At 42.7% G+C, this 15,035-nt stretch overlaps 3 protein-coding genes across 4 annotated transcripts; 2 read left to right on the forward strand and 1 right to left on the reverse strand.

Annotated features, from left to right (window-relative positions):
• The first annotated feature begins 8 nt into the window (after positions 1-8).
• LOC144113235 (pre-miRNA 5'-monophosphate methyltransferase) lies at positions 9-1,650 on the forward strand. 2 transcript variants are annotated; one of them, XM_077646209.1, is made up of 2 exons: positions 9-252; positions 555-1,650. In XM_077646209.1, the coding sequence occupies exons 1-2, from the start codon at positions 28-30 to the stop codon at positions 1,098-1,100; spliced, it is 771 nt and encodes a 256-aa protein (XP_077502335.1). In that variant the 5' UTR covers positions 9-27; the 3' UTR covers positions 1,101-1,650. The 2 variants fall into 2 exon arrangements, with proteins under 2 accessions (XP_077502335.1, XP_077502336.1); XM_077646210.1 differs by having other exon boundaries at positions 9-213.
• A 7,477-nt stretch (positions 1,651-9,127) lies between these two features.
• On the reverse strand, positions 9,128-10,159 carry Tim10 (translocase of inner membrane 10). The gene is made up of 2 exons (XM_077646212.1): positions 10,003-10,159; positions 9,128-9,720 (listed from the first exon to the last, which is right to left on the reverse strand). Exon 2 carries the CDS (start codon positions 9,542-9,544, stop codon positions 9,242-9,244), a length of 303 nt encoding a protein of 100 aa, XP_077502338.1. The 5' UTR covers positions 9,545-9,720; positions 10,003-10,159; the 3' UTR covers positions 9,128-9,241.
• Positions 10,160-11,721: 1,562 nt separating this feature from the next.
• On the forward strand, positions 11,722-14,581 carry LOC144113236 (cilia- and flagella-associated protein 298-B). Its single transcript, XM_077646211.1, has one exon. It carries the CDS (start codon positions 12,041-12,043, stop codon positions 12,761-12,763), a length of 723 nt encoding a protein of 240 aa, XP_077502337.1. The 5' UTR covers positions 11,722-12,040; the 3' UTR covers positions 12,764-14,581.
• Positions 14,582-15,035: the final 454 nt, after the last annotated feature.

Genomic DNA, 15,035 nt, shown 5'->3' on the forward strand with positions numbered 1-15,035 from the left:
TAGCGTTGCGTGCCGTTTTTGATTAAGATGGCTGCGCCCACGCCTGAGAGAGGCGGCTCGGGAAGCAGAGCAAAATATGGAAATTTTAACAACTACTACCAGTTCAACAAACCGGAGGAGCGGCTGAAAATGTTACCAAAGGACCTTGTAGCCTACTGCAACTTGAGTGATCAGTCCCAAGTCGTCGCCCTTGACATTGGCTGCAATAGTGGGGTAAAGAGTTCCGCTCATGCGATTCTTTGTAAAAACGTGGTAAGAACTAATAATATATAGCTGTCATAATTTTTTATAACAGGTATTTGTTGCTCGTTTCTGCTTGTTAGAAAACTCAACACTTGTTACCTCAGAATGACGCCGATGTCTGAGTTCAATTTTCTAAAGCATGCAACCTTGAAAGAGTTCTCCTTTCGAACTTCATGTAGAAATATGCCAGATCTTTAAGTAACTTCAAACTAGTGAGTTATAAAGTGAGAAAGGCTGCATGTCCGACACTAAAGCGTGCACATATCTCCGAAGGAACGCCGTGATTTGAAGTTTGCTTTTCTTTTTTGCAGGAGCTCACGACTCATCTTTACCGGAACTTGGCATCGTCGGGGATGACAGACGTGAAAATGCTCGCAATTGACATTGACAGTTCTTTAATTGAATGTGCCAAGAAGAACTGCTCATATCCCGAAGCGATTGAATACATGTGTTTGGACATTACCAGTAATGCCAGTGTAGAGTCGCTGACAGCCTACCTCGAAAAGCTAGGTAGAGATGCTTTTGACGTTACATTCTGTTTCTCAGTGACCATGTGGATTCACCTTAACCACGGCGACAATGGGCTGAAGCAGTTTCTTGAAACAGTCAGTAAAAATACACATTTTTTGCTAGTGGAGGCACAGCTTTGGAAATGCTACCGAAGTGCTTCACGACGCATGAGGCGAAGTAATGAGACCGAGTTTCAAAATCTCGAGGCACTAAGCATGAATGTCAATGTTGAAGACAATATCCATGACTTTCTGCAGGGCAGGTGTGGCCTTCAAGTAGTTGAATGTTTTGGCCAAACACAGTGGGGTAGAAAGGTGACTTTGTACAAGAGGAAAGAAGCAGTGTGACATCAAGTGTGTGTGTTACCCTGCACGTGTGTTTATGTGACTGACCTTCATGTTCATTCCAAAACAACTTTGTGTTCACAGAGAAACACTTGTAAACGGCCAGTGTTTAAAGGTGGAGTTTTCCCCTACACATTATGCAGACATCCTGATTTAGTCTAGCAATCAATTATGATATTTTTCCAGTTCCATTGCACTGCCCATCATGACTGTTTTGTGTCATGCGCAGCAGCCCTTTTCAAAGAAATGGAGTGCTTTTCATTGTCATATTTCACTTGTAAACCATACCTGTGATGCAACCCATGTGCCAGCTTGCACTTGCGCTATTGTATTTAGATTTGTTGTGATGGTAAAAGAGTTCAATACCATCAGTGTGACATTGCATATTTGCAAAGTAACAAATGCAGATAGCCTTATTTAAGCTTTCTTTACATCAAGCTAAGTCAATTTCAAAACTGTCTTAATTTATGCAGATTCAGATGCAATCCCTCTTTATTACTGTTAAATATCCAAGTTAATGGCAACATATAATAAAGAAAATGACCACCGCTTGTGTTATGTGCTTATTTTCATCATATTAGCTGGAAGTTTTGTACATTAAGGCTTGATGGCCAACATGCAATTTTATTCTGGTGTGTTCTGGGAGGCTAATGCAGCTACCGTACAATTCAAGCACACAATTTTAGAGTTTAAAACTTCACTACCCCAAGTTTAGACCAGGGACCCTGGAACAGCAGGGGCAAGGGGGGTGGCCACCCCCAACCCAGTCTCCAATTGCTCGCACTTGGATCAGATTTCTGACAATTGAAACACTTCAGCTCTAAGACTCTTTTAATCTAAGCACAGTGGGGCTGAGCTACTTGGCTTCGTAGGCAGTTGTAAAGCATTTCGTATATGAGTAACCTAAACTGGTCATGCCCCAACAGAAGTCGACTGTCTGACCCGTGTACATGATCATGATTACCTGAATTTAAACAAACTATGCACAAACTTTTTTGGCCAATTGATCACTCCTCGTGCGCACATCTATAAAGCTGCCCATTTCAGTTCGTTTCATATTAACCGCCGGCACATGGGTTTATCATTTTGTTTTAAATGCTAGATTCAACCAGACTTATGTCCATTGATCGTGGCCACGTGCAAATGCTTCCACATTTTTCCAGATTGTTGTAGTTGCTGTTGGTTGTTTATCTCAAAGGTTCCTTGCCAGGTTTAAATTGAGCGTGGCCAAGAACTGCATGCATTCAGTTCGATGACCACCCAGCGCACTTGTGACTGTTTCCACCACTGAATCATTCAATTCTTAGTGGGCGGGAGTCAGCCCCTTAAACAGTTTCTTTTGGAAGCCCTTTCGTTGTCTTCCTGACTGCTGGAGTGTCGTCACCACGTGACAGTTTGCATCAACCTTTGAACATTGAAAAATAATAATAATATAAAATTTATTATGTAAATGAGCATTAAACAAATAAAAAACAAAAACTCAGTCTTGCCCCCCACTCAAAAAAAAGTTCCGGAGTCCCTGGTTTAAACAGATGTTAATGTACACTGCAATACAATTCTATAAAGTGTGTGCTTCGCTGGTTACAAGGTACACCAACTCAGTTTCAGCTTCTAAATATATAGGAAAAATCGCCAGGACTTTGTCACTTAGAAAAAACTTATGTGGACCAACAAAACCCAGCTTTTATACAAGTACTAGCGACAAATAGAAATGCAAGGTCAGCAGTTGAAGCTTGAACTTCAAGAAAGTCTTTCTAGATAAGACTGAAAACCGTGGCAGCATTTCAATTTCCTTATTGGGCACAATTATCTGAATAGCGACCAAGCTATACACTGCGTGACCTTTCATCAATTTTGCCTGCACTTCCCAAGTTAGTTCCAAATGTGCAGTACGGCACCCATCTATGCACAATTATTTGCTTAGAGTGTTCCGTGTAGACTGCTGCCTGTATTCTGTGCATATACTGCTCTGTATGCAAAATTTCTGCACTGCAAGCCAGAATAACAGCTGGTCTGACTGGTAGTCTGAGCAACTCCTCGAATGCAAGGTTGCACAAAGAAATCAGCGCTACACGAGGCACTCCCTGAAATCTGTAACCAGGCCACATAATCTAGGTAACCTGGATTACTGTTGCCACCATTAAACTTCAGCCCTTACAGGCAGTCGAGATAATCTCCCAGAAAGGCGGCGACGCATGAACTGATGAATTATTGGTGTATTTCCAGCCATAAGCTACACCATAGGCTACAGGCTAATTATAAAGATGCACCTGCAGAGGGCTCCAACACCCAGCTGGAGCTACTTTAGCAAGATGCTGAGCGAGTGACCTCGTACTCGGCAGCAGTGTGCCTTAGCTGCTGCCATCATGGTCGGTCATGCCTGCTGTAGGGAACAGCACATGAGGCCTGGTTTTAGCACATTACATGTACCAGTACTCACACTTTGATGGTGTACAGATGTGTTACTCTGAATATATATACGCTCTTCCTCATTTCAAACAGTGATACAGACACAGGGAACAGTGTGACTAGAGGGAGACAACGCTCACAGTTGCATTATAAAGCCAAAAAGGCATGTACAAATGGCAGTTTTCCAATTTAGGACAAATAAAAAACGACTTTTTTTTAATCAAAGCAAATACTGTGCTATTGCAAATTTTGCAGAAAAATTCACAGATCAAAAAGAGTCTAGGGTAAAAGTATTTTTCAAATAGACAAACTAGCATGCGCATAGCAGTCAAGACAAAACCACAAACATCTGAATGCGGCTCTTCTTTTTATTGACTGTAAGAGGAGGGTTTGTTAAAATTGGGAGCCAGCTAAATATGCAGTAATCATGGCATAGTGGACTCAGTCCAATAATTTTTTCCTCAACTTCCTCTCTTGACAATATCAGGCGACTGGGTAGCGAGGTGGAGCTGCAATAAAACGTTTTTCCTAGAACTCTCGTCCCAGAAACTTTTCTCCCCGGTAGTGCATGTCCATTTTCGTGCTCGAACAGCATTCAGCCATGACCAGGAGATGCATATGTGGCGAGTGCTCTTAAGTCGGATACAACTCAAGAATGAAGAGGAAAATGCCCCTCAAAGGAGGCCCTTCAACTAATGGTGTTAACCTAATGTCTTGACGTCTGTATCATGAAATCACCTTGCTTGTGCTAGCCACCTGCAATGCCACAAGAGCATGTGCAAGGTAGTTGGCCGTTTCATCATATCAATAGGTCGATGCCATTAACTGGAGGACCTTTTTTGAGGCTCTCCAATCAATGCTAGCACCATCTCAAGAGATAAAAAGGGGAAAGAATGCAGGATAACATACAAATTGCAGCACTTCTGGCAGATAGCATGTAATTTTCTTTCAAGTATATTTATTTATATAAAAGCACATTTCCTCAACAATGAAGTTGTAAAATGGACACTGCAAGAGTTGATGGCTCACTGTGTTTGAAAACAAAGAACCGCACCTCACAGGGTAACACTCAAGGGCACACAGAGAATGCATTTCCTGCATCTTATATACCTTGCTCTTGTGTAAGTGCAGCATATGTTCCCTCTTGCCTGTCTCCCTGTGGTAACACTTCATTTTAAAGCATTGTAATTTGTGCTTTTCAATACTCGTACACTTTAAAATATTCAAGGCTTCCAAGTAGAGTCCCCTTCTTTTCAAAGTTGAACTAAATATCGTGTACATTTGATATTCAATACTTTGAATAATCACAGAACCCAACAAATTAGCTTTTTTTGATTACTTTTCTTCCTAACTTCAGCCATTACTACTACGGATATGAATTCATGTCTATGACCATAGCATTCCCAAAATGTGAATTCATTGCTGATTGTATAGAATAGAGAAAATGCATGAAAAATAAACAATGGAACTGTAGACAATAAGAGGGTTCAAGTAATTGAGAACCTTCCAACATATTAACAACATTAAACAATAACTGGGGCTAACAGGAAACATACCAGCAATGCTAGCCCAGATACATACAACTTCTCTTGTAATTTCTTTCTGCACTTCCAGGATTACAATGGACTTGACCTCAAGTCTACAAGCATGCCATACAAGTTAGAGTAGGAAAATTTGTTGGTTACAGTAGGATAAAGTATACCTACAAGAAAGAAATAAGCAAAACAAATAGTGTCAGCAGGTGGCAGATAGAAAACAAAGAAGACTACAAGAAAAGAAAGTGCCCACTCTAAATCCAATGGGCTAAAGCAGTACCACTTTTCATTATACCACTTATTGCTGCATACAGCTGCTCTATTATACTGCAAGTTAAGGTGCACTCTTATTCAAAGTACATCAGTGGCTTTCAACAATATTTTAGCCCCGAGCCTTATGCAAACACCGAGCCTAAGTATGTTCACTTAGTTTAAGGATGAGCAATTTAAAAAAATGGTACCGAATACCATTCAACTCTGCAAGATTTCTACATTAAAGAAAGCAATGACGTGTTCACACACAGGTTGTCATTTCTCTGAAGATGCCACTGCTACTGTTACTTGAAAAGGCAATAAAGGGTCTCTATCCATGCTTGGCTCTTTTAATATTTCTTGAACATGCTCCTCCAAGCCAACGAAAAAAGGTTTGTGCAGTCAGTTTCGTAGCTGCACAGTGACTTTTACTTCTATACCATCAAAGGCACTGCCCAAGCATTGCTTTAGCAAAATGAAGAGGGTGTAATATGAATTACATCCACGGTCTTCTTCTACAGTCCTTGGCAAGAAGCACCACCAGGATTGGTTATGCCATAGTTGTGCTTACACCATTTCAGTACAAATGGCAGCAGTGGTATTCTGTGCAAAAAGGCATAGATTTTTGTTTGGCAGAAAAACTCTCTATTTGCACGACTTGAAAACACTCAGCTCTGTACAACAACGTTGCTCAAAGTCTCGCGTAGTACATATAGCACCACAAATATTTCAAAACAGTGATACATATGTAAACGTCACTGTTTGGTTCAGAACAGAACCAGCCACATTTTTGCCTGACAGCTGGGGGAAACTGCACTTGCTAACCACAAAATTTCAAGCAAAAATGGGCATGTAGACCTGCAAAATTGATGCCCTTTGCTCAGCTTGTTCCAAGCATTCAAAATGTGCTCATCAAGCTACATATAGTGTGCATTTCTTCATTTAGGACCCTTAGTTTCTTAATAAAACCCCATTTCTGCTCACAGAGTAGGTTCTTGAAGAATCTGGTTACACCAGGTCCCTACCCAAAAATGCACTATGTAGAAAACGCAGCTTGCCAACGGTGGGAGGCGCTGCTGACCAGCGATAACCTGGAGGACCAACGAGCCCTCATTCAACAGGTCTGCAGGGCAGCTCAAGCCAGTGGAGCCCTGGAATGAGGGCCCCACCCATAAGCTCGCCCAACTCCCCTTCACTGTAATAAAGTTTTCCTTCCTTGCCAGCACAAAAAACCAAAGGTACATTACCTTCTTAGAAGGCGTTTTGAACCTAAAGCTGTGTTTTCATTTCATTGTGGACGATTTCAATGCACCTTTAACACTTGTTATTTATGATGTGGCTTCAACTGGGGCCGAGTTCAGGACATGGCTGTTAGATATGGACCACCAGATCACAGCTGTCTGCTCATCTTACTGGCATTACTACATCAAGAGCTACTTGCACTAATCACATTCTGCTTGAACGAAGTTGCAAATTTTGAATGGCCCCTGTGACATTGAAACCAAATTTTCACAGTGCACAGACTGAGCAGGCCATCGCCTTTGCTTCTGGGCCATGCATTATGGCTGATTTTGCATTACCAGCACCATATCTCTCTCTTGAGGGTAAGAGTAACCATCATCCTCACTCCTCCAGTGCACAGGAGGTTTAGGAATGCTACAAGGGCCACATGGTGTGGCCCTGCAGGAAAACAAAATGGCCTCTATATTTTTGGCAAAGGCTAAAGTACCATCTTTGCCATAAGTATCCAGGCTGCCATGACAATGGAAAAAGTGAGCTAGCGGCAGAATGGTGACGCTGCAGTTGCCAGCCTTAGTCAGCTGCAAGGATAATCTGCACAACATGAACCTGCGTAATCTTCCTCAGCAATAGTATGAGAAGCAGCATGGGCAGCCTGGTTATTTTTGGAAAGATTTTTTTCAATTCAATTTTTCAATTTATTTTCCCATGTATACATGGTGAGGGTCGAGGGAAAAAAGCCAGAATTTGTGGCTTGACATGCCCCTCGGCCCCTACATTGCAGGACAGCAGGCAACATACATACACAAAAATCATCAGAAAAGACAATGAGGAAATGAAGCGTACACAAAAAAATAACAAAAAAGCAACAGAAAAATAAACTGCACAGAAAAACATGTCATTGATTATTCAAATCGGGTCAACACTTTATGCAACGAAAGAGATAAGGAAGTAGTGAAAGCATGATGTAATCTAAAAAGTAGCACATACATCCTGTATATTTTTGCGGCATGCTCGTGATACATCAACTTTTGGGGCATGAAGCTTATTTAAAAGACGGGGCAGCATGTTTGCTAGGCTATATGTACCATATATTGTGCGGCATGTCGGAATATGCCATAGTTCGCTGTGTCTGCTAGGGTAAACTTGTACATTTAGCGAAAGGTGTGTCGTGTCACGCAAGTAATTCACATTTTGTCTTAGGTCCTTCTTATATCTTTCAGCCAGCCTAACATTATACATTTCAGATAATTTTACGGCCTTGAACTGGCGGAATAAGTCACATGTGTTTATATCTGAACCGATGTTGAGTATTGCACGTAGAGCCTTTTTCTGTAAAACGTAAATCTTATTTTTATTGGTAACTGTAGTTGTTCCCCAAACTAAGTGCGCATAGTTTACTTGGGACATAAGAGCGAATTATACAGGAGAAGTTTAACTTTGCATGGAAGTAAGTAACGATGCCGGTTAATGATACCTGTGACACGAGAAAGCTTACTGATGACAGCGTTAACGTGATTATCCCAGCTTAACTGGCTGTTGAAATATACCTCTAATATTTTAATATTGTCTACAATTTCTAGCGTTTCCAGACCTAGCTTAAGATCGCATGGTAGAATAATGTTTTTATTTTTTGGTTTGAACATAATAGCCTTAGATTTAGTTACATTAATTTTCAACTGGTTATTAAGGGACCATTGATTGAGTGCACTTAGTGTCCTATTTGTCTCGTTTATCATATCTCCACATACGCTTGATGAGAAGAACAGTGAGACGTCATCTGCATACATAACTTCGCATGCAGGCATTGATTAAAGATATCATTTATATATAGGTTAAAAAGAAGCGGTCCAAGGATACTTCCCTGAGGCACGCCAGCAGTTACTTTTTTTTACTGAGGATTGACAGCTATTAATACTTACAAACTGAAAGCGGTGTGCAAGATATGACGAAAGAAGCGCATGAACACGACCCCCTAAAGCCGTAGTCGAAAAGTTTTGCCAAAAGTATAACTGATGTAGTCGAAAGCCTGCGAAAAATCTATAAAAACACCAAGGGCAAGTTTTCTTTCCTCGAAACACCGCAAGATATACTCTGGCTTAGTAATGCTGTCTCAAGAGATTTGTGTTTGATAAAACCAAACTGCGAATCTTTATTATTTGGTGTTTGTCACAAAAGCATGATATTCGCGTGTGGATAATTTTTTCCAGTACATAGAAAGGTAAGCGGGTCCAGCAGACACAGAAAAGCTTCACATGGAGAATATACATGCAATGAAATTGCACTTATCAATAAGGAATATCTGGTTTCGTAAAGATTTTCTTGGTGCAACCAGAGTCCTTCACTGATGGACTCTGGTGCAACTTATCAACCTTGGATTATGAAAATAACAGTCTGTTATGTGCTGCAGGAAGATGAGTGGTAATGATTGTTTCCGCTGACAAAAGTAACCTGAAAAAGCCAAGTGACAGAATTTTTTTAAACCAAACTTGCACCCGATTTTTCTGTACGCGCCTGTACACTGCTTGTACTTCAACTTCAAAATAAGCAATGTTTATGACAGTAACAGTTGAACAATGACAAATGAGATTGTAATTGGCAGACTGCACTACACTTGGTTTAATAGCAATAAACAGGCAAACGCTACAACAGCATATCCGCTAACGATAATACACAAAAAATGGGAACTCCGGAACACGGGAACTATGGCTACTTGGCATGGGCCTGGGCGGTAGATTGCTGCTCCTGCATCTTCTTCATAAGTTCTTCGTCTTGCATGGACAGCGTGGTAAGCTTTTTGCCGATGCGCTCGTGAATGTCCAGGTACTTGGCCACACACCTGTCGAGGCACACACTTTCGCCTTTGGACAGGTCCGCCTCACGGTACTTGGTGGGGATGCACTTCTTTTGGCAAGCCGCCGTCATGCGGTTGTACATGTCTGACATCATTTCAATTTCTAGATCAGCTACAAGCTGAAGCTTAGTGGGGTCTAACTGCATGTTGGCTGCCATCGCTAACTTCTTCCTTGCAAGAAGTTTGCAAACCGCAGACTTGGATTTGCGACTAGTATGGTCCCCTCGGTGCTGCTTTCATGCGTTCCCGGACTTTCATAGCTTCATAGCGTTGCTTGTCGATTAGATTCTTTGCAAACACAAATCCACCAACGCCAAGAATTGTTACGATCGTCCTGCAAATTCAAACGAGACACGTGTTAATTCACTGCAAGGCACACGAATACCACTTTTTTGGGGAAACTAACTGGAAGCGCCGTTAGCAAAAACGTTACTGTGAAATAATTGCTGCATCAAAAAACAAATCGACAGAGGCCACCAACAAACTGGCGCTTTCTCGAATCCTTCATGCAAAGTGTGCACTTCTGATTCATTGAAGTTCACCCACGTGGTTTTGATAGATCATGAATACAATATCAGGCACAGTAAGTCAAGCAGCAGTACATTTGGGCGCTTACCAGCCTATGCCTATTTTCGTCACGGTGCTTAACCTTAGCATTTGGAATTATTAAAAGCTCTTCGTAAACATTAGACGAACCATGCATTACCAGCAAACAGCAGACATGCGTTCACACAGAACAATGCAGGCGTGCTCAACATGCCCCCTTTTTTTTTATCTCACTGGGAGGGGGCGCGGTTGTCACAAAACCATAAATTCGACATCATGCTTGACATCGAGGTAATGCGAGTTAAAATCATTTGTTCTTAGGAGTCACGAAAATATAGCTACATGTAATCTAAAGTACTTTATAAATTAATTTAATTATAAACTATTAGACTTGTCTTGACTTTGTTGACTTGCATCGAACGTCTCCTTGCTTCATTTCTGCAAAAAAATTGCTTTCTGCTTAGATCTGAAATATGCTGCAAAATTTCAGCTGTGAAAAATTCTGCTTCAGCCACGGCAGTGGCTGCGTTCCAATAGTCCCAAGTAGACGGCTACTTAGACGTCTAGCCGGACAGCCGCCATCTTGGGACGCGTTCCATTTCTCGGCGAAGCAGTCTCATGAGACTGCTTCGCCGAAGTCCACATCGATGCAGGCTAACTTGCTGTCTAAAGATGGCGGAGCTGATGTACGCGGATGAGCGAGTCGTACTCTTGCGGGCGTCGGAGTGTACACGGAGTATAGGAAAGGAAAAATGTGAGTCATTTCATTATGTTATTTGGCACGCAAACTAGTGGCTAATTAATCTTCGTGGACGTGCGATTCCTAGCAGTGAATCACGCAGGAGAAAATCGTGCAGTTGAGAGCTTTGCTGCAGCAGCGGACGCTGTAGGTCTGTTTACGTGATCCGGCATCTGACGATGCCGGATCTTAATTAGCACTGATTTTAGAGAATACTCGTCGCTGTCGTTGGTTTCCTCGACGGGCGTTAAGACGGCTGGCGTGACGGTTAACAAATGTGTTCTTCTGTTGCTGTATTAGTTGCATCAACTCTTTCGCCTGCATTCTTTATCTCTACACTCTCAGAATAAATACACCGGCATGTTGCGAATTGATTTTAGTATTTGCAGGATTAAAGATCGCTGCTGTATTTAGGTCTCTCGCTGTCTCCGAGTGCCACGTACGGCAGACAGCAGGTTTAATGTCACGTATGTGTTTTCCTGTTGCAGTGTATATTAGCCGTATCGCATTTCGCGCAAATTGATTACAGTCTTTCGTATTCTTTCTTATGTTTACAGGACCGTCTGGACGAGCACGTTCGAGGAGCATGTACAGCTTAGCATCAATAATAAAAGAATAATCTCATATCTCTTTAGCGTCGTCTTCGGGGAGCGGTCCCGTCTGCTACAAGTAGACTGACCGATAGGCACATCCACCAGTCCGGTTTACGCGCAAAGTCATTGCAGAAGAAATGTGTAAACTTGTTGAAAACACGTTTTTAATTATCGTTATTTCTCAGTTTCTGAAAAATAGTAGTACAATTGTTCATAAGCTTTAGTTACATTATTATGCCGCGAGGCGGCGTGAGCAGTAGACAAGTTCCAATACATGGACATGTAGACTGCTTCCTAGACGTCACACTAGACGTCTTGTTAGACGTCTAGAGTATTGGAACGCAGCCAGTGACTGCTACAACCCGGGGTGCGTTCCAATACTCCCAAGTAGACGGCTACCCTAGAGAGAGAGAGAGAGAGAGATAAGGATGATGGGTATCGCTCGGTCCCAGCCATGTCCTCCCCTCAGCCGCCGACCGGGATCTCTTGGATCTCAGCAGCGGCAAGGGCGAGACGGATGACTTCTCGTTGTTGATTGTCGTCCTCGTTGTGAAGCAGTGCCTCCCAGGACTCATCTGTTCGGTCAAGTTGTCCAAAGCTCGGACATGTCCATACCATATGGATCATGTCCGCTATGCTAGTATATTCTAGGCACTATACTCAAACAGCAAAGAAAAAAAAATCGCCGGACGTGACGTCTTTTTTTCAAACCGGATTTGACGTCATGGGTTATAAAGCTTGCGTTATTTCGACATGGTCAATGGTGCCTTGCAGTCATGGTGAAGCTCAAAGTTCAGTGTGGAAACGCTGTTCAGTTTCTCGTCGAAACTTCTCTGAGCACTACGTTGGATGCGCTCATACAAGACGTCACAGATATTTACAGCGATGTTTTGGTCATCCGGCTTGCAGCAGCAAATATTGAAAGCTTTGCCAGACGGCTTGAGAAGCAGCCGAACGCACCAAAAGTTACTGCGTCGACTTTGGCAGAACCAAGCGTAATCCTGGCGAAAGTAACGGCAGAAGCGTTAGCGAGGGTGTCAAATACTCAACTGGAGTCTGGGAAAACTGTGACGAAAAGCTTAACTGAGAACACGAAAGACATGCTAAAGACAACTTTGTCCACCCTGGATCTTCCCAAAGCAATGGAAGGTGAACGAAATGTGCTGTTGGTGAACATGGACAAAATGGACGTAGAAAATTCGCTGTCCGGAGATGATGCTAAACTGTGGTGGGCGGGAAAGGAGTTATGCCGTGGAAATGAACTGCGGAAGTACTTTGGAAGCAATGAGAAAACCACAGTAACTGTCGCGCTGTCTTCGCAGCCACCGGAACGAAGCAAATCTGTAGCGGAAGCACAATTCAACGAATTCTTGCTTTCACGAATGAAGCGGCAAAAGGACTTGGAAGAGCTGGAGCCGGACGAGGAAACCCAGATGCATGACAGATATTCCCTGAGGAAATATGTGCATGGTCTTGAAGACGTAAAATGGAAACCTTAGTTGCCGCTGCTTACTGTCCTGAAGCTAAATCAAAATCTCGTCCGGACGAGTTGCTTCGTGTGATTCTATCCTTCTGTTATTTCAATCTGCTTTCGCTCAGGTTAGTTTAACTGCGATCTTTCAGTTTCGTTTTTGACTCTCCTTTCTTTCCAAAATTGTTGACAGTGTTTTGTTTCTTGTCCATCAAACATCCTCACCACAGTCTATGGCCCCGAATAAACACCTTACCCAACTGCCCGAACTCTCACAGATATGCTCTCAATGCACGTTTCATTGGACTATTCAGAGTAAGACATTGCTTTCCCATATATTTTGCTTCTAACTCCTTCTGCCGTGACACTGCCAGATGCTCACCTTCCTACCTTTTGAATGGCCACGAGCCCACATTACTTCTGGACATGCTGCTGCCTGCCACTGGTGCTCCGCCTTCTGAATATGCCCCTGATGCAATTACCATGCAGACCACACCCATGAACTGGCCCTCTCCCTCCCTGCAGGCCTCACAGTAGGACTACTGTGACCACCGGCACTGCATGACCGCCTTCTTGCCAGGGTCCCTCATCTTACTCTGGTCACCATCTCACTGCATGGGACTCTTCGTAAAACTTCTGCCGCATTATGCTGGCCTGTACTGTATGTCACGCCAAGTCTCCGCGATGACCTATGAAACCTGCCGCCGCGGTGGCTCAATGGTTATGGCGCTCGACTGCTGACCCGAAAGACGCAGGTTCGATCCTGGGTGCCGCGTTCGAATTTCGATGGAGGTGAAATTCTAGAGGCCTGTACTATGCGATGTCAGTGCATGTTAAAGAACCCCAGGTGGTCAAATTTCCGGAGCCCTTCACTACAGCGTCCCTGATAGCCTGAGTTGCTTTGGGACATTAAACCACCATAAACCAAAAACCTATGACACCTACTGCGGCTTTCCTGCTGGAAACATCACCCTTTGTTCAATGTGATATTGAGGATGCCCCATGTGTGAAGCCCTACCATCCGCTGTGCCCCGAAACATTCCGACGTATGCCAAGACTGTGTTTTTGCAAAGGGGGGCAGTGTAGTGGACACTTTGAATGGCGACAAACTGAATCAAGTGACACAACTTGTGCATGTCATGTGCCCTTGGCTTTGCTGAGTTATCTCTTATGCTTGTATATGTCCGCAAATTCTGTACCTATCATTGCCCATCATAACCCTCTTCCTTCCCCCTTCTCCAGCATAGAGTAGCAAGCCAGAGAATCATCACTCAGGCAGATCCCTCTGCCTTTTTGAAGCGAAAGCTTCACTACACTAGGTAAAACCGATTACGCTGAGTGTTGCTGGTTGACCTTAAGTGAGCCAGAAGTCAAGTGTGGCTATAGGCCTCACTATATGTGGTCCACCATGGTGTTGCACCACTTGACCTATGCTGTTGACCTTTTGATTTGCGGTAGAGGGTGGTAGAATAGTCAAGTAACAATCGCGTGATGTCGCGCGATGGAAACTGCCGTTGTGACGTCAGTCTGGGGGGAATATATAGGCCGCAGCGCTCACTGGGTGACCAACCTCTATATAAACCTCTTGTTTTGCCTTGCCTTGATTACTGTAAACAACTTAATTTATCGTGAGTTTAATATTTAGTGAATTTGGGTAAACTTTTAATTTCAGAATATCGCGAGTACTAAATTTAGTGCAGCAGAGGTGGTGATAGGCCCCTTAGCTCTCCTTGTACCAGATTATGGTACAATTTGTTGTTTTTGTTGATGATTTTGCGCATGAAGAGGTCAACTTCTGCAGTAAATTTGTGCTTTCTTGACAAAATAAAGTTCATTGGTAGTTACTGCTTGTCCTCCTACTAAATATTCCTTGTTTGTCCTGTCTTATTCAATCTGATTTTGAAGGTTAAAGGTTGTGGGGCTATTTTGAAGTGACAAAAAAAAATAATGCGCAAAACTTCTTGCAGTTTTGTGCATTATGTTACATCATCCAAAGATATAACTCTATCCATTATATTCACTGCATAATACTACCTTGTGACAAATGAATGTGCTGTACTTGTATTCCAGTTTCGAAGAAAGGCCCTATGACTCGTGTTTTTAGGTACTGAAAATAGTGCCAAGTATGAGCAAAAGGTCTGTTCACATTGATGTTTTGATTTTGGAGCATGAAAATATAATTTAAACAGAAATGCTGCTAGTACTGCATGAACACTTATGGCCATGCAAATTCATTAAGTTCAATGTACACAACTGGCAAATTGAACATTGTCAACAGAAAAAAAAAAAGTTCCATTTTA

The sequence above is a fragment of the Amblyomma americanum genome, chromosome 1 (assembly GCF_052857255.1).
Source record: "Amblyomma americanum isolate KBUSLIRL-KWMA chromosome 1, ASM5285725v1, whole genome shotgun sequence".
Taxonomy (NCBI): Eukaryota; Metazoa; Arthropoda; class Arachnida; order Ixodida; family Ixodidae; genus Amblyomma; species Amblyomma americanum.